Source organism: Cavia porcellus, unplaced genomic scaffold (genome assembly GCF_034190915.1).
Source record: "Cavia porcellus strain 051 isolate PalLab524CR breed Dunkin Hartley unplaced genomic scaffold, mCavPor4.1 scaffold_12, whole genome shotgun sequence".
In the NCBI taxonomy this organism is placed as follows: Eukaryota; Metazoa; Chordata; class Mammalia; order Rodentia; family Caviidae; genus Cavia; species Cavia porcellus.
In genome coordinates, this window is record NW_026947495.1 from 54,264,849 (window position 1) to 54,291,859 (window position 27,011).

General features: G+C 37.5%; 1 protein-coding gene across 3 annotated transcripts in view; it reads left to right on the top strand.

Annotated features, from left to right (window-relative positions):
• Csrnp3 (cysteine and serine rich nuclear protein 3) overlaps window positions 1–26,941 on the top strand; it is a 187,684-nt gene extending 160,743 nt beyond the window's left edge. For all 3 annotated transcript variants that reach the window (XM_003478555.4, XM_005007669.4, XM_013142628.3), the window contains 2 exons: window positions 12,975–13,271; window positions 15,619–26,941. In XM_003478555.4, coding sequence (XP_003478603.2) covers window positions 12,975–13,271; window positions 15,619–16,671 — 1,350 coding nt within the window. In that variant the 3' untranslated portion in view covers window positions 16,672–26,941. The remainder of the gene's footprint in view (window positions 1–12,974; window positions 13,272–15,618) is intronic.
• The last annotated feature ends 70 nt before the right edge of the window (window positions 26,942–27,011 follow it).

Sequence of the window (27,011 nt, forward strand, 5' to 3'; positions counted from 1 at the left end):
AGGAAATATTCTTTCTTAATGACAAAGAAAATGTATTTTAGGTATTCCAGGTACTTAACCTAAAGTATCATTCAATAATTACCTGAAATACCAAAAGAACTCCCGTGCTACTAGAGTCTTTCACTCATGAAATCAGTCTGAAGAGGTATGATATGTTTCAGACTCCTACATTTTATATATTTTATGATTTATGTGTGTGCCTTATTCTGTTTCATGATAAGGCAGTCACTTAAATTGTACAAAGCATGGCATAGTGGTGCACACCTGTAATCCCAACACTGGGAGGCTGAAGCAGGAAGATCGTTGCAAGTTCAAGACCAGCCTGCGTTACACAGTGAGCTCAAGGCCAGCCTGAACTGCATAGCAAGAACCTGTCTCAAAAAGACAATAAGAAAATAAATGAAGCAATAAATAAATAAATAAGGTGTACAGTCTGTCCTAGAACAAGTCTCATTTTTCATTTGCCAGTATTTTGGTAAGTTTTATAGAAAGCCTATTAAATTTTTCCAGTAGCAATTCACTATTACAGTTGTTTTTATGATTGCTTTTTATGTAGTTTAAATTAATAATAATTATCAAATTTCTTTCTGAAATCTATCCACTGGAAGCCATCTCCAGTCTTTACTCAAAGACTGACATCATTCTCCACGTCCAAATATTGCTGGAACAATAGCAGTGGCTGCCAGTCATTGATTTTATAAACAATATTTGATCCTTACAGAAACCCAGTGGGATAGGTGAAGTAGCAGAGCATGTTTACAGCTGAGAAAGAAGACGCACAAAGATGTGCTACGCCTGGCACTGTAAAGCTATCTGAGAACCAGCAGATATACTGTCGGGAATTTTGAGGCACATTGTGTATGTGCTGAGTGTTAGGGAAAGCCAAAGACCAGCAGCATTTCTCCGTACGTGACAAAGATGTGGCCTACTACTGTTATTTGTATCCAATGCTTTTGTTTTATTTTGTTTTGTTGGATACTGAGGATTGAACATAGGGCCTTAGCACTGAGCTACATCGTTACTCTTTTTTTAACTTTTAAAACTTTGATACCAGGTCTTAGTTGGCAGGTTATGCAAAATGGGCTCAAACTTGCAATCCTCCTGCTCAGCCTCCCAGAGTACTGGGATTGAAGGTGTTTGTCACCACTTCTGATTTCCTTCTGGTGTATGCTTGCATTCTCTCTCTTTCTATCTGTCTTTCTCTGTCTCCCTTTCTCTCTAGCAAGCTAAACAAGAAAAGAAGGAAGACAACAGGAATGCTTTCATACTGATTCATTTTTAAAATTGTATTATTGGAAGTTGGAGATAGTCATCAGGGTAGATATTATATTTGGTTTGTTATTAGCCTGTGATAGTGCACAGTTTTCTCTTGGGTGGATGTACAAACAATCCAACAGTTATCTTTGCTACTTCTCAGTGATAATGGATATGCGAAAGGACAACAAGATTCTGAGGTCATCTGAACTCACTGTACCTAACGTAGCCATTGACATGTGTTACAGAAAGTCAACAGACCACAATAATGTGGGCCAGTTCTCTACAAACTCCAAGAGGAATTAATGGAGAAAACCTGTGTATTTTAAATGTAATTTTTCTAGTATGTTAACATCTATTGTTTTTAAAATACCATTGATTATAATCACTTAAGGCTTAATCATTCAGCTCCAAAATTAGCTGGCAAACATGAGCCATCTGAAACTTTGACCCTGATACATGAAATTTCACTTTTAGTATGACATTTGTTCTGAAGCGTAAATTCTTATGGGGATAATCAACAAAAGCTGAATTGATTCTATTTTTTAAGAGAACAAAACCAAACAAAACAGAACAGAATAAAGCCAATCAAAACAAAACAGCAAAAGTGATAGAGGACCTTGAAACAGGATAATAGGCTATCATCCTTCGCTACCATATTGCCTCTTGTTATTTTCAAAATTGCTGCCCAATAAAATCAAACAAAACAGAACAGAATAAAAACAGTCAAAACAAAAAATTGAATAAAACAAAACAGTAAAATGGAGCAAAACAAAAACAACATTATTGGATTTCAAAAACATGACAGAAGAAAATCCTCATAGTTGCTGTGTTGCATGTTGTTATCCTCTAAATAGATGCTCAGACTATGGCTTTAGGCTTGTAAAGTCAATTAAGTAACATAAGCATTAAGTTATTGTACCTCAGTTGCTATGGACTCAGTGTGTTTTCCTGTGAGTGAGCCGGTTGTTTAGGAGGGTGGCGGGGCTCAGCTCCTGTCTCCCAGCCCCGTGCACCAGCTGGCTCATGGGAAGGGCCCTTCCTGCTTCTTCTCTGGGCCTACAATTAGCTGGCACACGGAAAGGGCACATCTTCTTTCTCCTCCAGGTCCACCTTGATTCAATTATTTTAAGTGGGTAGAAGAGGGATCCAGAAAGGAAAGGAAGGATTGCTATAGCCAATCTTTTCTCACTTGGATTTTGCCTGAGATGGTCACCAGGGAATGGCAACAAACTGCCTTTTGGATGAGGATGAGGACAGAAAGACCACCTGACACGATGGACATCTCCAAAGCCCTTTTTCAGGGAGACCAGGTGAAATACGAGCTGAAGTGCACTGGACCTGGAGTTGGGTACTTTTCCCTCACTTATTTCAGAACACTTATTTCAGAAAAAGAGAAGAGAGATTACTTTCTCACTACACCTCCAGATTTTCCCAAGGCTTCTCTACTGAGTTCTAATGAGGAGAGTATTTATAGTGCAGGTCCTCTCCTAATGGGAGAGAAATATGACTAAAAGCAACACATGTCCACTTCTAGATGTATCCTTATATATTCCTTATAATAAATATTTTGAAGCAAATTAACAGAAAATTAGAAAAATATCCTTATAAAATCATTTCTTTATATAATTTTTCTTCTAAGTTATGTTACATAAACACTGAGAAATACTGTATAAATTAGATTTGTAGAACAAATCCAATACCATTGGGGGAGTTCAATGTGTCTTTGTAGTTGGTGGTGTGGATGCTTTAAATATTTTTACCACCATGTAATGAAGGAAACTGATTGAATAAAACACATGTTCCTAGAAGAAATAACTAGCTTTAGATTTCTTAATTGTAGAGCAGAGTCTTTTTTCTCTGTCAAGCCCATTCAAACATGTCATACACTCCACCGTAATCAATGGAGTAATCTTAATACTATGCTCTTTTCCAAATTAACTACTTAGACTTCATCATCTGCATCACACTGTTGAGCAGTTATGTTAGATCGTGTTCCCATTCCCCTTGTATCTGTAAAGCCCCTTAAGCAGCCATGCATATGTCCCGTTCTATCAAGCCATGGTAGTCCACCCACCTCTGGGCTCTATCCTCCTGGACTCCCCTGCCTGGCAGAGCGTATTTAATCTAGCTAGCACAGCTTTCACTCGTCTCTCTCGATATTTTCACGAGCATGCTTGTTCTTCCTGTCCTCTCTCAAATCAAGGATCCTCCTCTACTTCTGTCACTATTTCCAGTCACATTCTATGGCCATTCACTTTGGTGAGTTTCTGAGTCATATTCCTTCAGTAATTCTTGAGTTTTAGCTCTCGTTTTCTTATAAAAACAAAAAAGAATGATCCACTTTCAACTCATCTTTTAATGAATAACATTTTTAAATCCCTATGCAAATATTTTTCACCTCAAATCTCAGATTTATGACCATTTTATGTATTTAGTGACTTTCCTGTAAAACAGTATTTTCCACTTCCTCTTTACCCTCGCCTCTTGTATCTCTTCAAAAGTCTTGTAATTAATACTACAGACAAATATATTAAATGTAGGGAGAGCTGTGAAGGATAAGAGCCTTGTGAGAAATGGTCAAACTGTATCTTAAATTCAGTTTTAAGAATTTTGGATTTTTTCAAAATTATTTCCCATATCATAACTCTTCCCTAGATGAGTCTCAGCCTGTTGGTCATATTTTGAACTCCATCTCTTCCAACAGAACTTCCCTGTTAGGCTCTACTGAAATTATTTCACAGCACACTCAGTGTCAAAATTTTCAGAATGCATCTCTAAATGGAAGCCTACTTTGATATCAAACGGAAAATGTGGTTGTGCCTTCCCTGTCATATGTATAACCTATGCTGACAACTGCAGAAAACATACACCAAAGCAAAGTGGTGGAGGCTGACAGGGTAGGCTTTAGCTCGAGGTGTATGTAATACATTTAAGGATAAATTCTTTCAAAATATCACTGATATCTTGGTTGAAATGGAACAATGAAGTTAAATATTTCCATTGTTGCCATAAACAAAGCACTGGTCTTTTAATTCAGGGAAACCAATCGCGTTGATGTTGCTGACTTAAATGTGAGGTATATCCAGAGTGAATTATGTGTGTCTTTTCCTAGTGGTAACTTGAAATTAACTACGAAGAGAATGTTAAAACCGTGGAACTTGACAAACATAACAAACATAACTTTTATTTAGAGCGTCACTTGTTAAATGATTACCACAATGCTAGTTGATTCATTCTAGTATATTAGCTACCCCTGAAAAAGGTAATGTTATTGAAAATCAGGAAAAATAAAAGAGTTTAACAAAAGTGAATATGACTTACATGATAGCATTATCTTCTCTGGTGATTTTTTCAGTGTTGTGTATTGAGAAGACTTTGTGATTTCAAGTTGTTGACAGAAAAACATCCTTTTGAGACAGTCTCACTCTAATGGCCAGGCTGACTTCCAATTCTTAGGCTCAGACTGGCACTAAACACCTTTGCCACCATGTAGAGCTCAAGTTATTGAGATTCTTAAAGGCTAACAAAATGAACATCCATGCTTCTTCGGGGCCTAATTAGATTGGTTCCAATTTCCCACCTGCAATTAATAGCTAATGTGCTGAAGAACTATGCTATCAAATTTGATTGAATATCAAAGTAATATGAATGCTTTCCTTTACTTTTCTGGAGCCTTAGAGTTGAGGTCATTTGTCCAACTCATATGACACAGCCTGCAAATCCTTTTATTAAATTCATATCCTTCACTTGCAGCCTGTAATTGCGCCTCTCCTGTGATCCAGAGTACACTGTCCTTTTGAAGGAGGGCGTTTCATGTATGCAGCTTCGTTAGAAAACTCTTCCTTAGACTGAGTAAGCTCCTGCCTTCTTATAACACCTCTTGGCTCCAGTGTTGCCCTCAAAGCACACAGAATCCTCTGTTCTCTGAATTCCAAGTATTAGAAAGCAGTGTTAATGAACACATAAACATTTGAAAATAGTTTATGCGCTGTATGTGTTTCTGTTCTATGCAATTAAACATTCCCAGTTCTTTCCACGGTTCCTCCTAGGCGTGGCTTTCAGATATTCTTTGCTCTCATTGCCCTCCTCTGTTTACAAGGCTGTGTATTCATGTCTGTCTCACAGCCCGGTATGCCATCTGCTACTTTATAGAGATCTCTCCAGTGCACAGAAATGTGAGGTGTTATCCTCTCCCAATAGTGAATGCTCTTTCCATGCCTGTACACTAAGGTTACAGTCATTTGGAGGATCTTGGTCAGTTTGTTTGCTCATATTAAGCTGGCAATAAGTTAAAAAACCAACAAAAACAAAACAAATAGAGCAATAAACAAACAAATCTCACTTCTTTTACACCCAGTCTATATCATGATGTGAACCAAATGGTAGACTACCCCTGGGGCATCTGCCTTCTTCAGTGCTAAACATGGCTTATAGAGACAGACCAGTAAAGTTCTATTATGCTTAATTTTACTAATCATGACTGTGTAACCTGCATATATAATAAGCTAGGCTTTTAGGTCCTCATCCAAGTTATGAATTTAAAGTTAATTCACAAGATGATTCCAAGTTCACGATGCCCTCTCAGACTAAGGATCTTCAGGAGGAAAACGAGCTGCTCCCCGCCTCATCACACCATGACTTCCACTGAGATTTCTGGCCAGGCTGGGCACTGTTACTGCTGGGATTTAAAGATGGAATATTTGTCATTCCTGATCTCACTGATGGTGGGAAAAAAAAAGCTAAGCATCATTGACATTTTCACTGTCCAGTTAACTTAAAACCTTTGTATCTAAACATACCCTTATTAATCAGATTGCATTCCATTTTTGCCTGGGAAGAGCCTAAGAAATTTTGTCAGAGCTTAGGAATGAAAAATTCTCAGGACTACATTCCTATCTTAGAGACGCAATAAGTTCTCAGGACCACTGCACCTGTTTTCCGACTGTGACCCTGAGGTCTGGAATCAGGGAGGAGAATAGAAGGCCCGGGGCTCTGGGCACCTCATTCCCACTTTCATGGGTTATGAGTTGAGGTTCTGCATGGAGTTTATCTGAAAAATGGATATTTCCTCTCTAGTGAACCCGAGCAGTAGTTTAGCATTCACTCCTTTATCTCATGTACTCAGACCATCTGTTTAAATAATTCTTTCAAGAATATTGTTATCCAGAATTAGCTTTTTTCTTAAACAATTCATTCCCATTTTGATCATCATTTAATTCCTGTCCTCATGACTCTTCACAGATGTTAGACTGAGCAATCATAACTGTAAGCTGTTTCACTGCTCTGAAGCATAATTGTCTGGGCCTAGGGATTCTTACATAAAACAGCTGAGCACTCTTTCCCTGCCTCCCCACCTGGTTTTTGCTTTAAATCCTTCCTGACATGTCTGTTCTCTCATTTCTGGCTTGAAGGCTTTTGTCCTTGAAAGAGACTACGGAATCAGAATACAAACTTAATAACTCTGCTTCATATCTTTAGCCAAGCTTTCCTTTTCCTCTGTCCACTTTTCCTCCTTGCTACTTTTGTAACTTGCACATGTCCTTTGTATTTACCCTACTATGTCATGTACATTACATGGTCTCCCAAGCACACTGTAAGTTGTTCAATTATACATTTATAAAACCTGATACCTAGCAGAATAAATGACAATATAACATCATGATTAAGAAAAATCATTTATTGATATATTCAAAAAACCAGGTATTAACCAATTCATGTGAAACTGGCAATCATCAAGGAGCCAGGAATGCAGTTATCAAGACAGTCATAATCACTGCTCTCTAAGTGTTTACACTATGATAGAAGAAATGTACATGAAACCAATTATTACAACTAATGCATTTTGACAAAACTAGGGAGTGGGCTATCCTGATCAAATGTAACCCAAGGATAAATGAGTCAGGTGAGAAGGTTAAAAAGAGTCATCCAGTTCAACCAGCTCTAGCAGCTTCTCTGATGGTCACCTCCATGGGGAAGATCACTTGAACGTGTCCATAAAATAGAAACCCTAAGTGAAGTCTTAATTGATAGGGCACTGTTTCATCCGTTCCTTCTGTTTTCTCTTGAGTTCTTGTTCTCTGCATCTGAATCATATCCTCTACCCTAAATGAGCTTCAGAGGAAGCGTGGGCTGCTGTCTCCTAGGCCACAGCACTGAGAGTAACTACTGGCACGTTGGTGCAACCCGGTGCTGTCCTGTTCCTCCTGCTCCCCTTCCTGCTTCTTCTTTGCAGGTATTCTCCTCTTAGGCTAAGAATATTTACTCCAAACATCTTGCCAGACTGGCTCAAGCCTTGGATCAAATAAACCCGAGTTTGAGTCTCAGTACCATCGCAAATTACCTATTCAGATAGCCTTCAGCAAATTACCTTCTTCATGTACCAATTTTCCCAATGGGGTTGGAGATTTAGCTCAGCGTCATAAGCGCCTGTCTTGCAAGCAGGCAGTCGTGAGTTCGATCCCTGGTACCGATAAAAAGGAAAAAGACAAAAAAAAAAAATCCAATTTTCCCAGTGGTTAAAACATTCTTAGCACTAAGTTTCTTGCACTGCTTCAATACGGTACTTTACGCAAAGTATGGAGCTCAGTGTCTGGTATCCAATATAGTCTCGGCAGCAGCATCTTTATTACAGTAGCCAGTAATCAGTGTTTGTGAAATGCAATTAGCTTAAAGTTCTTATTTTCTGTTGCATTTCAAGTGTATTAATAATTTTGAGGACCGTATTTTATTATAAACATGTCATTTAACTGCTAAAAGGAAGTGGGAGTTTTAAAATTTTGTTTTAACCTTTTAATCCATCTATACTTTCACTTTCTAATAAGTTTGCACTAAATGTCAATGATTAAAAATTTTCATTTCATTAGAATTTGTGGGAAAAAAAGTAAAATACCAATTTTCCCTCTGGGTCCTGTATCTGATTCAAAGCAATCTGGGTAATCACTTGACTGACTGTGATGATAATTCATCTGATTCCTCAGGTGTATGTAAATGGACACAATATTGAATCTACTGGGCTTTAGGAACTGATTCACTTATATTTACCAGTGAGTATGAATTTGCAAGATTAAGACGTTTGAATTCTCTGTTTAAAATAAGTTGTAGTGCTTTTCTTTGTAGAGTAAGTCTGGACAAATTGTATGTCTCAAGAATTAAATTCCATGTTTGGTATCATCACTACATTGAAGCAGCACACACACATACACACACATGCAAGCATGCACAGGCTGTAATATCCCTATAGAACAATACAAATAAATGCATATAAATGTAGGAGAAATGTAAGATAAGCTAAAGATCATTAACAAGTGAACAAACAAGTGAAGCTCCCGTCTGGAAAATTGCCTTATTTCCTTTTTAGTTCTTTGCTTATGAGCCGAGAAAGGAAGTTAGCCTATACAAACACAATTGTCTGGGTAATTCCTAAGTTAATAAACGCATCATGTTCTGGCCCATATCAGGCCTTTTAAACTACCACTGCTTAGCCAGTGATCCTTTTGGCTCTGCTGCTTGTCTGACTGACCGTGCATCTTCAGAGCTGGGCTTCTGAATGTTCACTCCGCCACCAGCTCCCTGTTAGTCCCCACCGCACACACTCACACGCATGGGTTCCCCCTCAGCGGGGCAATCCTTCTGCTCAGTCTCTGTCTCTGCTCCAACACAGTGTGATTAAGACCCTGGTCTTGTTTTCCAGTACAGTTGCTAGCTAATAGAAAACAGGCATGAAACTATTTGATAAGTATGAATTTTTAAAAAAGAGTATGTACTTATAAAAAGATATATACTTATCATGGCTGTTAAGAGCACAAGTGGGAAAATAAGAGATCTAGGATTATGACCTATTGTACACCTGTGATCTTGGTCAAGTTATTTAGTACCCATTATTCATTTCCTTTTCAGGGAAATGGATGTAGGCAGGATCTACCTCGTGACATTTTTTTATTCTAAGTGAGTTGATACTGATATAGCACCTAAGACAGTGTCTGGCACACAGTCTGAAAAACTGTGATTAATGTTATTATTATTATAACATCCGGGGTTTTTGTTTTGTTTTGGTACCGGGGATTGAACTTACAACTGCGCACTTGCAAGGTAGGCATTTACACCGCTGAGCTAAATTCCCGGCCCTGTGTTCCTGCTCTTAGAGCCTCTTTTGTTCCCTCCGCCTCCAGTTTTACATTCTTTCATGTGTGTGCATACACAGAAGTAAAGGCAGATTTTAAAAGCTGTGATTATTTGATGGTTCCATTTTTTTGCAAAGTTTCTATGAGCCCTTCAGGAGGCAAACTGTTTTCAGAGAGAAGATACTGAGACATGGTTCCAAGTCTAGATGGAAAATGTCTGCCTCAAGGGAGAGTGCTTGAAAGGACTGGTTATGGGGTTCACTATTTACAAATGGAAATAACTTTGCAGACACATTACATTTAATTCTGTGTTAGAGTCCCTGCATTATGTTAAGAATCAGAAGACGCTTGCAGTCTATGAAATGTAGAGAAAAGTATATTGAAATGGGAATCAGGGAATTGGATTTCCTGAGGATGCCTCAGAGAAGTCGCAGTGAACCTGAGCCTCATTGATGGAAGAAATAAAGAAAGCTGCTTTTAATGAACTGAAGTCTAAAGATTCAGTGCTCTTGGGGCTGGGGGTTTAGCTCAACGGCATAAGCACCTGCCTTGCAAGCAGGCGGTCGTGAGTTCGATCCCCGGTACCGATAAAAACGAAAAAGACAAAAAAAAAAAAAAAAAAAAAAGATTCAGTGCTCTCTTCTGAGGTAGGAAAAAACACGCTCATTTCAAGACAAAACGATTGCAGAACATCACAAATATTGTGAATAAAGATGACCATGGAGTAAAACATTGGTGAGACTGGATGAGAAGAATCGCGACAGATTTCTGGGATTTTGTTGTTTGTTTTTCATTGTCTGTCGTTGTTTACCAAATCTTGAGAGCATAAAGAATGTGAGTTGGTGAACAAAATAAAGTACTCATTGACTTTTTCCCCTATTCCTGTCATCTAGGAAAATAGATCAGAAAATAATATGAGTGCTACTCTGGTCTTAAAAATGCTTTTAAATTCAGTAGTTTGAGCCTGTATTTTAAAGAAACAAATGGGCCTGGACTGGAGGAGGAAACTAGGAAAGAGTTTCTGTAGGTACAGCAGACGGTATGCCTCAGAGACATCATTCCACCCAGAAACCGGGCAAGAGAAGATAATTCAGTTGCCCAAACTCCAAATCAATGTCTGCAGTCTTCTTTAGAAAATGGTCCAGAAGTGAGGAGAAAACCTTACCATATTACCTCACGGTTAATGTGAGGTTTTGAAAAATCTGCATTACAGCCCTCAGAGATTCTTGAACAAGAGCAAGAACAGTATGCATATGTGGAAAAGAAGTTCAGATTTTTAACTGAATTTTTATCTAGAAATTAAATTGTTGCTGTGTGTGGTAGTTCACATCTGTAACCCCAGGACTTGGGAGGCTGAGGTGGAAGGATCACCAATTTCAAGGCAAATCTGAACTACTCTATGAGACTCCGTCTCAAAAAAAAAAGATTATTCTAATTCAAGGATATGATAATAAAGAATGCAGTTTTATACTTAAGGCCATTTATATTTGGAGTACACTGAATTTGTGGCTCATTTGAGACACTGTATATCTGTTTCTTAATTCTTGGGAGCCAATTCATTATTTATGTTGCCCTAAAAAATTGGTAAGCTTTTATAGGTTTGCTAAAATCTTACTGTTCTTTGAATTTTACATTTATATATTGCCCAATAGCAACCATTATATTTGGAAAAAATAGCCCTGTTATTGTTGCTGTAATAGTACCAATTGAACAAGAAGCATAAATATTGTAGAACGTGAAGGTGAAGTAGGAATCGAGCATTGAGTGATCAGTGCTAACCAAGTCCTAAGTGTCTCCATGTGCCCTGGAAACAGACGCTTGCCAAGGGTCACACAGAGGAGAAAACACAGAGTGGTGAGATGGCACATTTCCAGCTCCTTCATGCAGCGTTAGCTGTCACAGCAGGTTGGGTATATTAGGCAATTATACGTTTGAATTTCTTAGAATATCAGATTTTTATAGGTAGAAATGCACAGCTTATTGGTAAATAAGAATGAACAAAAATGATAATCAAAATAATACCCTACTAGTGGACATCGCAGGCCATTCCAAGAAACAAAACTGAATAAAGGAAAGTGTGCGTTTTTGTATATTCACAGATTTAAACTCTGAACTATTAAGAAATACAATTTGTAGCTTTTGAAAAAGTTAAACTCTCAGGGGCTTTTTATAATATGTACTTTCTACTGCATGGCTTTCTGTATGAAGGTTTCTCTACGTGAGGACAAAGTCCAACCTTGTGTTAATAGCGTTCTCTCTCTCTTTCTCTCTCTCTCTCTCTTTCATTTTGTTTTCTGCTATGTACCTCTAGTTACCTTAAACTCAGTATGTAGTCCAGGCTAGCCTCAACCTCACAGTGATCTTCCTGCATCAGCCTCCCAAACACTGGTATTATAGGCATGCGCTACCACCCATGCTTCAGTCTTCTGTTTATCAATACATTCTGAGTTGTCCAGATTAAGTGTTTTGTCCAGAAATAAATATTCTTATCTGAATGTTAGACCTCTTTTTACAAAGACAAGTGTCTGATACCACCAGAGTATTAACTATTTAAAGGTAAATTATTATGATCACTGAGTGGTAATAATTCAATTAATATAGTACAGAAAGTAATAAATTTAAAATATTTTGAGACAAAGTAGCTTCTGTAATTAGAATTTTCATGATGTATTCTAAGATAAATCTTTCTAAATATATAAACATATACACATGTATATATACATATATGCATATATATACATATGTATACACACACACACATATATACACACACAAAAGAAACAGTATGTGATGTTATAATAGCAAGAATTGAAATACCAATTCAAGACTTACGGATGGATGAGATTAATAGAAAGGAAACATACAGAAGCAGAACAGGTGAGAGGGTGGGAAGGACAGTCAAACAAGCAGTTTGTTATGCAGAAAGACTCTGGGTGAAGTTCTCATCAGCTCCTCTGAGGATGCATTTATTGTTTCACTTGTGGGTTGGAGAGCGCCTGCTGGCTCTGCCCTCCAGCCTTGCCTTTCTAAGAGCACACTGACCTGACCCATTACTTCATATCGGGCCCTCATTCTTGGAATGCTCTGACGGATAATCATGTTTGGAATCCCAGTAGCACAGTACAGCACACCCTTATTTCCTGTGTGCCTGTGTTTGCTGGATTCCAATAGACAAGGTTATTATTTCAAAGACATCATGTTTCCTGGGTTAGGTGACGATGACTTCTGCTAGGATGCTGTTCCCTCTGAACTAGGATGTATGTATTCCACCTACAGAATGAAGCCTAAAGATAGCTTGCTTTGCTGCACGTCTGTAACCTGTGGTCTTTTTTCACATCACACTGACTGAAACATTAGTAGCAGCTACTCACAGTAGGAGGCTGAGAATTCCAGTGAACAGTTTTCTGTGTCCAAAGCCTGATCTAAAGTCTATCATTATTTGAATGCTTTGTTTTTCCTTCCGAGTCTTCTTCTGAAGGGAGAATTCAAGGAAATGAGAAGGCTCAGAAGCACTTAGAGGTTAGGAGAACATCATGATGTTAACAACCCATGCTTCTGCCCCTACCACAGTTCTTACTTACTTCACTGTGTTTCCAGATGACCAAGAATGGCACAGTGGAATCAGAGGAAGCCAGCACTCTCACGGTGGATGACATTTCTGATGATGATATTGACTTAGACAACACAGAAGTCGATGAGTATTTCTTTCTACAACCCTTGCCAACAAAAAAGCGAAGAGCGCTCCTGCGGGCCTCTGGAGTTAAGAAGATCGACGTGGAAGAGAAGCACGAGCTGCGCGCCATCCGCCTGTCACGGGAGGACTGTGGCTGTGACTGCAGAGTGTTCTGTGATCCAGAAACGTGCACCTGCAGCCTGGCGGGCATTAAGTGTCAGGTAAAGGTTCGGAAGTGAGGCCGTCCAAAGACGGAATGCTGTGTACCCCCTGAAGTTAGCTGTATACAATAATGAGTTCCCCAAATGCAGGAGTCTTTGAGGTGAGGCAGTTCAGGGGGAGAAAACTCCTACTAACTCCAGCATTCACAGAGTGCTCACACACAGCAGCTGAGGGAGGTGAAGTACTTTGTCTTGTATTCACTTGTCATACCAGCTTAGTTTGGCTTTTTACACATATTCAGACAGACTTTGGCATCCCTAACGTTTGAATTTGTGTTTTCTGATTGTTCCATAATGCATAAAACAATGATTAACTAGAAGTAGTGTGGGCTAGTAATAAAATTGCTGAAGGAGAACCATTTAAAAAAATAAAATAAAATAAACTACACTCCTTTGTTTGCTATTTGCTAAGTATGTATGAACTTGACCAATCAGGTAAAACCCCTGAGATCAGTTTCTTTATCTTGAAAATCAGGTCAAGATTGACAAACTATCAACTCACAGACCAAACCCAGTCACATGTTTGTGTAAGCCAAGTTTATTTGAACACTTACATTTTATTTTGTTTATTTATCTATGACTAATTTTATGTTTCTAGGGCAGAGCTGAGTAGTAACAGAGTCTGTATAATCCACAAAACCTAAATATTTACTCTTGTCTTTGCAAAACCAAAACAAAACTGTATGTGCTATCTGCAGTTACTTCTTGTTACTAAGGTTTCCTTAACAAGAAAAAAGTGTCCTCAAGTTTTCCGTCTCTCTGATTGTGGCAGTAATGGTTGATTAGGAGAATACAGGAGGGAAACAGAATTTTTTGCAATTTGGGAACAGTCTTGTAAACAGTGAAAAGCCCATTTTTCTCCAAATAGAATCTAATACTTGAATTTATGTGAGAACTGTTAGAAAATAGCCCTACCACTCTTATTCCATTCATTACTAAAACTAATTAAAAGAAAATAAAAGTGTGCTAATGCTTGTACTAGATGATTCTGTATTCTATTTATCTATAATATATCATTGATATTTTCTGAATAGTTGGGTACTGTTATTTTATGCAGAAATAGCTTTTTCTTTTCCTTTTTTTTTTTTTTTTTTTTTTTTTTTTTTGTCTTTTTCTTTTTTATCGGTACCAGGAATCAAACTCACTACCGCACACTTGCAAGACAGGCGCTTATGCCGCTGAGCTAAATCTCTAGCCCCTAGAAATAGCTTTTTCAATAGAAAGAATCATTCAGGCAGGTGAAAGAAGAGGATTGTTCCCATCAGCCAAGCAGTTGCTTAAGTTAGATTCACAAGAAAGAGACACAGATGCTATCGCCAACATCTAGTACTACCTTCATTGGGATCAGTATAACTGTATTAGAATTGGCCTTCTCTTCTACGGCACAGCAGTCTCTCTGAGCTTGAATAAGGTGGCAAGCATGGCAAGTTTTCCGTGTTGCCTGTACCCTGATCTGTGTCCAGGTTGATCTGTGGAATCTGAGCAAATATGGGTACCTATGGATTGCATAGAATTCCACTTAATCATTTTAGGTCTGTCCAACAACACTCTTTTTGAATACTATTTCTCTATCTTCATAGCTCAAAGCCTCAAGTAGTTCTGAGATATGAATGAGATGAACATTCTCTTCTTCCCAAAAGCTTGTAGTTTAATGAAATGGGTGGAGAAAGGGGAGAGCCAGGACCTAAATATATGAGTCCATAAGTCACAGTCATAAATGTGCATATCTGCTGCAGCCCTACAGGACACATTCATGTACCCACAAACCATGGGCCACATATTGACAAGGTAAAGCAGTGACAGTGGATTGTTAGGGTGCATGATACCAAGGGGTGTCAGTGTGGATATCTTAGGCAGTGAAGTTCATTTTCTAATAAGCAAATGGAAAAAGCATAATTCTTATCAATAGCATAAACTAGATTTAAAGTGCGTGTAAGAAGAAATACAGCAAATTGTTTGTATAAAATTGGGCAAGTAAGCTACAATGAAGCAGAAGTTTGAGGAAAAGACAGAAGCACTGAAAACATGTGAATATCCAAGAGAAAGAAAGAGTAGGTAAGGGAAAACAGAAGCGAAGAAAATACTTGAAAAATAAAACTATCACTCTGAAAAATAAAACTATCACCCTAAACCCACTTTTATTTTGAATATGGGTTTAAAAGCTAATTAACTCTTACGATTTAAGCCTTCACTCCCCCCTTTTCACTTCTATTTGAGCTTGATTGTCATTGGCTCTGACCTAAGTGGAATAAGTAGATTATTTAAGTCAAAGGAGTTGCTGAAAAGTGCTGGATTTTTTTTGGTTTGTAATGGTTCCATGGTGCTAATCTGTGTTCTTCCTCCCCAGGTGGATCGTATGTCTTTCCCCTGTGGCTGCACTAAAGAAGGGTGTAGCAACACAGCAGGTAGAATTGAATTTAATCCTATCCGTGTCCGGACTCACTTTTTGCACACAATAATGAAGCTTGAACTCGAGAAAAACCGAGAGCAGCAAATCCCCACACTGAACGGCTGCCACGGGGAGATAAGCGCACACAGTAGCTCCATGGGCCCTGTCGCTCACTCTGTAGAATATTCTATTGCAGACAATTTCGAGATTGAAACGGAACCCCAAGCTGCAGTGCTGCACCTGCAGTCTGCCGAAGAATTGGATTGCCAAGGAGAGGAGGATGAAGAGGAGGAGGAGGATGGGAGCAGCTTTTGCAGCGGAGTCACTGATTCTAGCACACAAAGCTTGGCCCCGAGTGAGTCAGATGAGGAGGAGGAGGAGGAAGAGGAGGAGGAGGAAGAAGAGGATGAGGAGGATAAAAGAGATGGCTTTGTGGAAGGTTTGGGCACCCATGCTGATGTGGTACCTCTTCCCTCGGTCCTGTGTTATTCAGATGGCACAGCTATTCACGAAAGCCACACAAAAAATGCTTCTTTTTATGCCAACTCTTCAACTCTCTACTACCAAATAGATAGCCACATTCCAGGAACACCTAGCCAGATCTCTGAGAACTATTCTGAAAGAGATACTGTCAAGAACGGTACCCTTTCGTTGGTGCCTTACACCATGACCCCAGAGCAATTCGTTGACTATGCCCGACAAGCAGAAGAGGCCTACAGTGCCTCCCATTATGCAGCTGCCAACCCCTCTGTGATTGTTTGTTGCTCCTCTTCCGAAAATGATAGTGGGGTGCCCTGCAATAGTTTATATCCCGAACACAGGTCCAGTCATCCTCAAGTGGAATTTCACTCATACTTGAAAGGCCCTTCCCAGGATGGGTTTGTCTCCACATTGAATGGAGACAGTCACATTTCAGAGCATCCTGCTGAAAATGCTTTGAGCCTTGCAGAAAAGAGCAGACTGCACGAAGAATGCATCAAATCACCTGTGGTTGAGACTGTTCCCGTTTAGTAGCTTCAGTTATTCTATTATAGGACCAACACTTCTATGTGAGGCACTTCATTTAACTGGATTTCCCGGGCTCATCATTGTTTAAACTGAAGACCGAAAAAATTTGGACTGTGATTAATCTTCCAGACTGTATTTTGTTTTCTCCTTTTTAGCTACATGACTGTGGCACTGCACAAATACAGTCACTATGGGGATTTTAAACGATTTCAGACTGTTTTGATAGAAAATGCTAAATTTTAAAAATGCATATCTCACAGTTGCCTACCTGTCAAACTGTGTGAAATCTGTCAAGCTGTGCAGATCAGAGCTCCAAGTTTTGGATTATCGGGCCTGTGCAAGATTGTTAACTAAGACTGCAAAATAATAAGCTTTAGAGTCCTAATTTTCGATATATCTGAAGATGATGGTGACTTTTTAATGTAAAAGTAATTATTGTAAGAAAAAGATTTAATTGTTTCATGTGTATTTTATTTATGGTAGCTTAGAAGTCATGTTTTGATGAAAATGAACAGCAGCATGTTCATTCAAGCTGAAGATGCAGAGCTAGCACCACAGAGCATGCCCACACGGATTGCATCTGGAATCCACTCACGTTTTTATGATCCTGACTGTTCAGGTTTGCAAATACTTTCTTAAGGGTGAAATAGGCCTATTTTTGCTATTTTGGACAAATAAATGAGTCTATATGTGCAGGTCCTTACCCAGTTTTCTCTAAAGTTAAGAGTTAGGACAATCCTCCAGGGAGGGCTCAGTTGGCTGCCCTCCCTCAGCTGACTCCCAAGGTGGAGGTACAAGGAATTGCCTTTCTTTTCTAACTAGCATCATCTTGGTTCTTAGCTTGGACAGCACCTTTAAACTCTACCCCTTACATCAAAATGCACTTTAGTGCCCCTTCACGGTACCTCGTGTGGGGTGGGGACTGAGAACTCTTTGAGATGAAAAAATTTAAAAATAAAAAAAAAAATCTGAAACTATTCTAAGGTTCATACATAGTTAACATAGAGGAATCTTCCAGTGACACTTGTGAAGGAAAAATGACTTGTTTTCCTTCACCACTCTGAGGACCTAACTCGGTAAACGCAAGAAATCTGAGGCAACATGGAAGAGACATTCTCAGCAAGCAGCCTTTTCTGCAACGTGCTCGGTCCGTCTCTACAAATAAATGTATAATGCGATTTCCACTTAGTGACTAGCTGATTGAAGTGGAGGGCCTCTACCCAAATACTCAACTAGGCCTTACTTTTCCGAAGCATTTTGATTTGTCTTGTCTGGGACAATTAGCAGAACAGTCCAGAATGCATTGCATACTTAATTACCTCATGTTCTCTTATTAAAGAGAACAGATAGAAATAAAACATGCACTCCCCACCATTAGATTACCTACACTTGGTTTACTAGAGGACTTCTAAGAACCTTTTTTTCTGTAAATTAATTTAGGTAACAAAATAGTGTGTTCTATTTTCCCCCTCATCCAATGCAATATGACTATGCTAAATCTGTTTCACATTTCTGACCTTCTATTGTTATATCGTTTCACATGTTTTATGACTATTTGAAACATGGACATGCCTTGCTAGTGAGTGACTGTATCGCTACTTATTTTTATGCCATTTAGACTTGGGTATTTAGAAATACAAATATAAATATATTGTAGCTCTCAGTACCTTAAAAGTACTATTTTATTTGATTAAATTTTTAAAAATATATTTGAGTTGGAGAAAGTCCTCCAGTGGAAAGATTTCTGCTAGAACTTGATGTGGAGAAAACATGCTTAGCTGGCAGCTCTGCCATGCTACAGTTGGTTTTTGCCACTTTTCTGCCCATCTCTGGGCCAGGTTTGCAACCATTAATATTCACATTGAAGAAGCTTTGGATTTGTTATGATGTAGGCAGCGGTAATTAGGTCAGGAATGTTCCATTTTGATGATTAGCCAGGGCATCGTCACAGTTACAGTTTTTAGTGCTTGGTCTCTAGGGTTGTTTTGTTTTGTTTTGTTTTTTCTCCTCTCTCTTACCAATACAATATAAAGAGCACAGGCACAAGAGAAAATGATGACAGGTAACTGGCCTTTCACCCAAGCATATGAAAAAAATCACGTGTTCCACATTTGCTGGATCATTACAGGCTCTGAAAGAACCTACATATGAAGAACTCTGAGGTTATTCATGGACCACAGAGTGTGGGAGACTGAGCCTACTGGCTAGAGCAGAGTTGAAAGGTAGAAGGGCAGTCCAGTTCTGGACAAATACACATTTTTAGTTCAGTTTTTTTCCTCAAGGAGGTGACTTTTTTATGTCTTACTATGTCTCTGTTTTGTATGTTTGTTTACAAAACAATACTGACAGAAACAACTGTGTTGCCTCTGTCTGTCTAATTGGGTTACAAAGTCACCACCTTACTAAGTATTTGCCATTCAACCATAACAACTTCTGTTTCAAATTTTCATAGACCTAGGTAAACATTCACCATCTCCTGCAAATAATATATGCAGGATGCTCCTGAAGAAATCCCTCCAGTACAACTGCTCCTAAACCACACACGCACGCATAGACACACTACAAGAATACCACACACTTGAGAATGACAGATTTTAGGCAATGTCCAGTAATGAGTACTGAGATTTCCTACCATAAAATTTGGTCTGATTTTATGATCTAAAAATATGGTCTAGAAAGGAGGATAATTTTTAAGACTGCAGTTTGAAAATATTGGGTCAATGCAACAAATAATAGTAGTAATGGAATCATTTCACTGTTACTTCCTTTCCTAGAAAAGCTGGGAGACCACAGTGTTCCATCTGAAATTTCCCAATAATAGCCTTCTATTCAACAAAAATTGCCCACATACCAGGAAAGTGCTACAGTTATTCTAAACTTGTAAAAGGGAGAAGCAAGCTAGATGCAGCCTGTTGGAATACTTAAGATCTTTGTACCAAGACACAATAACCTGGCCTGCAGCTGTTATATCAACCTCATTGTATATCTAACCAAATTAGTTTTTTTAGAAACGCAGCTTTTTAGCCATTCATTGTCAACTGCAAAGCTTCACACTCCAGACCCTGTTGTTTTAGCACCAGCCCTATACCTTGAAATGGGGGTTAATTCCTGGTTATAATGCCGGCCAAACTGATTTGCAAGTCAAGTGAATAGCGCAGCTTGCATCTCCTTTGTCACTCTTGATCTCTCTTGGGGGAAAGAAATCACAGAAAGAATTTAAGTTTTTCTTCCTATCTTTTGAACGTCGATTACTATGTGATAGATAAAATCTTATTTGTTGCATGTCTTTTGGTTGATTCAACAATATGCGTAGTTATTTTTTGAAGGCCTATCTTTTTTTTGTGGTGAAATTCCGTATCTCCCCAGGTATCAGTCACAAATATTTCTTTAGATGATAAAAATCTTCTCAATCTTTTTTTTTTGTACCAGGAATCAAACTCACAACCTCACTTTTGCCAAGGAGGCAGTTTTGTCACTGATCTAAATTCCCAGCCCCTCTTCTCAGTCTCATGTGCCGCACAATATCCATCCCCACATGCTCCACCAAAAAAAAAAGAAAAAACCAATAAGTTGTAGAAACAGATAAATCAAGATACAAATTACATTAAGTGATTGTTTTCTTTAAAATTTTACACTCTAATGAGTGATTACTAAGCAAAAATTTCAAGTTTTCATTAAACAGAAAAATGTTATAATTTATAGCCTAATAATTGTTACATTACTGGCTCTTTAATATTTGATATTGTTATTCAAATCTATAATCCTTTGGTCTCAATATTCAGAATTTATTAATCCCTTATTTTTTCAACAAACATTTATTAAACACCTACTATGTTAGAACAACTATTCTGCGTAATTAAAAACCGTAAGGGGAAACTACAAATTCTAAAGAATCATGATAAAAAGGGATGGCAAGAAATAAGCCTATTCAAATCTTTTAAATATTTGATTTTATAATATGAAGTTAGAAAATTGACAAAAATTCTTGTCCAGTTATATGTAAACTGTAACTGCTTCTTTTTCATACTGAATGGAACTCACTGGATCCCTTCTCTCATCTGAAATTAATTAATTAAATATGGGGTCAGCCAGAAGTGAACCGAGTAAAAGATTTTCAGCTAATTGTTTCTTCAGTATGAATCCATGTAATGATGCCAAATCTATACCAGTAAACTCCCATTAGATAGTTTCAGAGTGTGGTTGACGCAAGCACAACCCAGGACAGATTTCTGGAAACTTTTGAAACAAAGACACAATAAACTGTCACTCTTACTTACGTTTATAAACAGGCTATCAAAATAGCAAAATCCAATTCCAGCTTCCAGAGGAATCAGCTGGAAGCAGAGAGGAAGCAAAAGAGTTCCCTGGGGGCTGGGGGCTTAGCTCAGCGGCATAAGCGCCTGCCTTGCAATCAGGCAGTCATGAGTTCGATCCCCGGTACCGATAAAAAGGAAAAAGACAAGAAAAAAAAAAAAAAAAAGTTCCCGGGATCTCCCTCGATTTGAGCTTGGAATTATGATTCATCCAATAAGCAGTAGAAAACTGATCTCAACAGGAAACTACCTTTTTCAAAAGATATCAAACTCCTCTTTCTATAAATATAACAATGATAATGTAACATTAAAGTGGACCCTTAGTCTCTCAAAACAGCGTACGTTGTCCTTAAAATCAGTCTACAAAATACCCAGTTTAAATGGGACACATCTTTCTGCTCAAAATCAAGACGACTCTGATTTGAAATCAGAACTTTCTGTTGTATCCATACCAAAAGTTTAAAGCCTTGAACATTCTTGGTGCTAGTACACATGTGCAACTTCTGACTGCATCCCTTTCTGAGATCTGCTAACTTGTGCTGATGTAAATCCCTAAGCCAAATGGCACAGCTCTGCACAGACAACACAGTTTATCAGATATTTTCTGTAGCATTAAAGAATTTAATTGACTTAATTGACTGAACACTAGCAATTTGAAAACTCACTGAAATTATAAACTGTCAGAATGGGTGTGAGGATGGAACACAAGAACAGTAAGTGGTGGTATCTCCAAGGAGCTACAAAAAAATTTCAGCAGGGGCTGGGGAGTTAGCTCAGCGGCATAAGTACCTGCCTTGCAAGCAGGCAGTCGTGAGTTCGATCCCTGGTACCGAAAAAGACAAAAAAAATTTCAGCAGAATGGGCAACGTTTTATAAGACTAGGAAGCTCAGAGAGCAGGCAGTCTGAAGCCAAGAAGGAACAGCCCAGCTGTCCTCAACTCATTTGGGGCTTATGTCAGTGGACTAACACCCACTTCAATTGCATTTACTATCTACAAGTCATTGGATCCTTTAGAAAATAAAAATACAGATCTACACCATTCTAAAGAAAACTAGAAAGAAATTTAAGCACAATTTACATTAAAATGACTAATAAATGACTCGCGTTATTGTCAAAAATAAGGAATTGAGAAATAAAAGTTTTTCGATACTTTGCCAGCCAAAACTATATGCTCAATGTAACTCAAAAACAGTCACTTCTAATCTTTACTTTCACTCTTCTTACGGCTTTCAAGAGAGGCCAGTTTCCTAAACAAGTTGTTTTATTATTTTTTCTTTCTTTTTAATCAAAGTTCAAAGCCAGTGTCTTCAAAGTGCCTGGGTTTGCCTGAAGCCTGGTCCTGAGCTAGTCTAGTATTACTCCCTGGCCCGTCTCGGGCTTCTGAGGGCAGGTTGGAGAGTGTGATGGGAACTAGTACTCACAACCGGATTCAAAGTCTAAGCCTCTTTAAAGTTCGCTTTTTATATTTTGCTTTTTTACTCTTCCCACTTAAAGCCTGGAATTTTAGTGAATCTAGATATGTGTTATATCCATGAGGACTGACATAGTTTCAAGGATATAATTCATGTGGGTAACTACTTTTACTTGTAATAGATACATCACTATCTAGCATAAGTGCTGTCTGTTTGATTCCTTACACTTGGTATAATTCAAGAAAAGTCAATGCTACCGTTTCATTTTATTGTCTTATAAAAAGATTCGGGCAGGACTAAAGTTTCAAAGGAACATAGAATTGATTTTAAATAATATTTAAATTCAACATACTAATAGTGTAATTCCTCTTTATATTACTCATTGCCTTGTTAATAGTAAAGTTATTTGAATAATTCTCATTCTAATGACTTGTATAAGACCATTTAAGTATTTTGTAAGATAATGTGTGTTGATTAGAGTTAGGATGATGCAAAATTATGGTAGAAATTAGCCTTGCTTTTTGTCTAAGTTAATTTACATGATTAGTTGTTATTCTGAAATAGCATGATAGATATTATTTTGCTTTCTCTCTTACTTTTTTCCCAATATTTTTATCTGGCTTGAGATTATCTTTTAAGAAATTAATCTCTTAATGAGTATTTGTAGGAAAATCAAGTTAGAAAATGTCTCTTTAAAAATTATGTAGGAATTTTTATCTCCAGAAATCTGTGTGACATCTTACTGCCCCCCAGCCCACCCATGCTTTTGTCTGTTCCATCCCTCTTAATATTGTTTTGTTATCATTACATAAAAATATAAAAAAGGAAGTTTGAAAATTCTAACTTTGTGGTACATATTACCCAATTTTGTTTTGCTTCTCCATTTTATGTTGACCACTCAGTTTTTTTCATATGCTTTGGTGCTCAGTCTTTAAAACAAATGGAAAGATGTATATACATTGTGCAAGTTTATTTAAATATGAAAGAAAAGGATACAATAACATTCAAATTTGAATTCTCCTAAAGACGAAAACCTGAATAACTAAATCTACAAGACAATTTGCTGTTTTCTGGGGATTTTTTGTAAGTTATTATGAATCCTTGAGTGATTTAATGGTACTCAAATGATATCTGAATTTTGTAGATTTTAAAATTTAATAGTTGGGGAAGTTATTTTGTTTGTACTACAGTCAAACAAGGTTTCTTGCCAAAGGTTATTGTTGGAACCTTAATTTATTAGGTACTAGTCATGCCAAATGGATATCTCAGAGTGATTTGATCTTCTTGAAAATATTCACAGTGGCCAACTGTGAATAATAGAAAGTTTGAAATTCTTCTGTATTCTTCAATTTTTGTAGTTCTGAGACTAAGAAAGCTCTCCAGAGGTCATCTGGCCCATCCATCTACCTCCAGGAAGGACTGTCACTCAGGCATGCCCAACAGGATAGATACTCATCTATTCTTACCATCTCTAGGGAAAGTGGTTTCCTTGGCAACACAATCCAGCTCTTTAGGATTTTCTCACAGTAAGGAAATATCTTGGCCAGTCTTTGTGACCTAGGCACCTGGCAACAGTCGTGGTAATTTGAACCATTATCCTGGGAGACTCCAGAGAAGCTAAATTTTTCCCTACACTTGATGCTTATTACAACTATAAATTTCCTAAGAAATCAAATTTTTAAAGAGATATTTAAGTACTCAAGCACTTCTCAGTTAGTATAACCTGCTTTGGGCAAATGTGGCTATAGATAGTTTATATTCATTGACTTATTTATTTTTGCTGCTGTTAGACCAGGAATTAAAGTTAGTGACTTTCAGATCCCCAATGACAAACGTCAGAATTAGAATCCAATGATGCAACTTCTAAAGTGTTCACCTGTCTGAGAAATGGCAAATACAAAAAAGTAATCATGTGCTATGTTCTTCTTTCTAAGTAAATACCTTCTCGTTAGATCTTTCTTTAGCCTAAAATGACAAATAGGAATCCAAAACTGTTTCCACTCCTTCTGGAGAAGATGTGACTGTGAACAATATGATCTGGAATAAACAATTCCAGAAACTCACTCAATCACATTTGATCCCAGCCTTGTCTCCATGTTCTTTCAACAATGGCTGCTTGCTTTCTCAGGGATCAGGAAATGATTGTTCAGATTATCGTCTTGACAAGGCCTGAAAACAAAGGGAGGAGTCCCAGAGGAAGGTGATCTTGTTTTCTGATTGTATCACTTGACCCAGGAGCTCCCTACTTTAGGAGCCTTTTCTGTTTGCTCAGAGTTGGCTCCAACTCAGAGGCAAAGCTGACCGGATGAGGAATAGCCCCCAAATCAACGTTTCCTTTCTTCCTGGGATTTATTTCAGTCTAGGTACAGCTGCTTATCTCCCCAACTCAGATGCTCTTGTGAAATGACAGCCACACATCAGGGTGGTTGCTTCCCACAGATAACACTTTGGGGAAATGACCCTTTTTGTTTTTTAAAAAATACTGTAGAATGCTCATGTAAAGAACGGTGAATAAAATTTGGCCCATGTTTTAATTGACTCTAGCCACTCCTATGAAAACGAGTCTGAGGTGTAGTTTGTGAAATATGTTTCAAAAGTGTTTGATGTATAATAAATGCTAGATATTTACAGTACAGAAATAGTAAAAACAAAAAAAATTAAACCTGTAGATTACGACTCTGTTCCTAAGAACCTCAGCCTTTATTGTGTCTTAGTAAAGTTAGTTGATCTGCTTTCTTTTTAGTTTATTGCATTTCTGGTGTAATAGCCTCTTAAGATAGAACTATTAATACAAATGTACTGGTTAATGCCTGTTAATGCAGAAAATGGCACTTTGTTCTTTCCATGTGTTTCCCTCAGTGTCACAGGGTATATCAATTTGACAGGAAAGTTCATTTGACATTGATCAAAAATACGTTTCTGCCATACAGTATCTATGTTTTTGCAATGTCTTTATCTTCATCATAATCTTAGACATCAACAGTGTCTCTACTTTCCAGCCGCCATAGGAATTTGGTAGATTCACAAATTCTGGTGAAATCTAGTGAGCTGAATGTATTGATAGATCAAATAATCCAAAGGACTTTGATGTTATTCTTCTGTCTGTGTTGAACATTCAGACATTAGAAATGGTCTTTACACAAGGGAAGTCTTTTGGAGTGTATGTATTTTATTTTACATTGTGTTTGTTTGATGCTGTAACAAGAAAAAATGTAACTTTAAAAACTCAGAAAAACCACTGCACTGTAAAGTATATTTTGGCATAATGATTGGTTTTATCCTTCAATTGATTTTTTATTACTATTAATCAATAGATATTTAATTACTATTATGTTTAATGATGTACAAAGGGAAAAAAAATCAAACTATAGTCCATACATAGTCATTTTATGCTAAGGTGTCATGTTGTGTGTCACACAGTTTCATCATTGATTTCTCTTGTGTATAAATTCTAACATCAAAGATGCCAAAGGGTATATAAAATAAGCTACAATAATATTCAACAGAACTTAACCTGGACTTTAGGTTGTAATAATTTATTCATATTAGCTGTAGTTGTCTATATTTATTATTTTCAGTATTTATTATGAATGACATGGAAATTTGTGTATTTATTGTGGCTTTTTATTGCAGTGTGTGTGTATATATATATTACAAATAAGCATTTTTAAGTCTTATCCTTAAGTTTCTTTTACTAGTGGCACTTGTATTATGCTGTACTTTTATTATATATTGTACAATATCTTGTCCATTTGTTTGCAGCAGAGTAAAACCGGTTTCTAAGTTATATTTACTGTTGAATTTGTGTTGCATTTTGTGTGAAACCTTGTTCTTACATTTTGAACCCCAAACTCTTCTGCTATCACCGCACACAGAAGAATACCTCCCTCCCTCTGTGTAACAGATAACGTTCTTGAAAAGTTCTGTGTGAAGCCAGTTTCTGCTGAATGGCTCATTACATTATCATTTCAAAGATGTGTTAACTTTATTATGATTGATCCCTAAGTGAAGATGCTTACAACACTTTTCTTTCTCAGCTTTTCAACCCATTCATCAAGTAATGATGTATAAACAAACATGAGGGCCAAAGGGGAACGCTCTATGTAAATGAAATTCCAGAGGATATTTTTATAAAGACAAATACATTTTCTGTAAGTGGTATCCTTGAAGTCTACGACTTAGTAGTACGTTTTGCTTTCCTTACAGCACAATCTCTGTGATTTGATGTTTAGAATATATATGTACATATAATTCCTTATGTATGCCTATGTGCTTAAAGATGTTGGTTGAAGATAACAAAAACTTTTATTAGAAGTAGAATGAAGAGGGAAGAGACTGCATTCGTCTTAATCTTCTATTGTATATAGGTCTTTGACCTCAACAACTTGTTTTCTTACATCTAGAGATTGGATCTATATTTTTAAAAGCTAAATAATAATAATAAGTGATTGTATAATCATCCTAAAACTCAAATTTGGTGTGTTACTCACTTAAAGTCCTCTGCAATGTTTCTTTCTCACTGCCAACAAAATAAAATCCAAACTCTGCATTGCCTCACAAAGTCAATTTACACGTAGATACAACCAATTTTTCTAGCCTTTTTGCTCATCAAGCTGT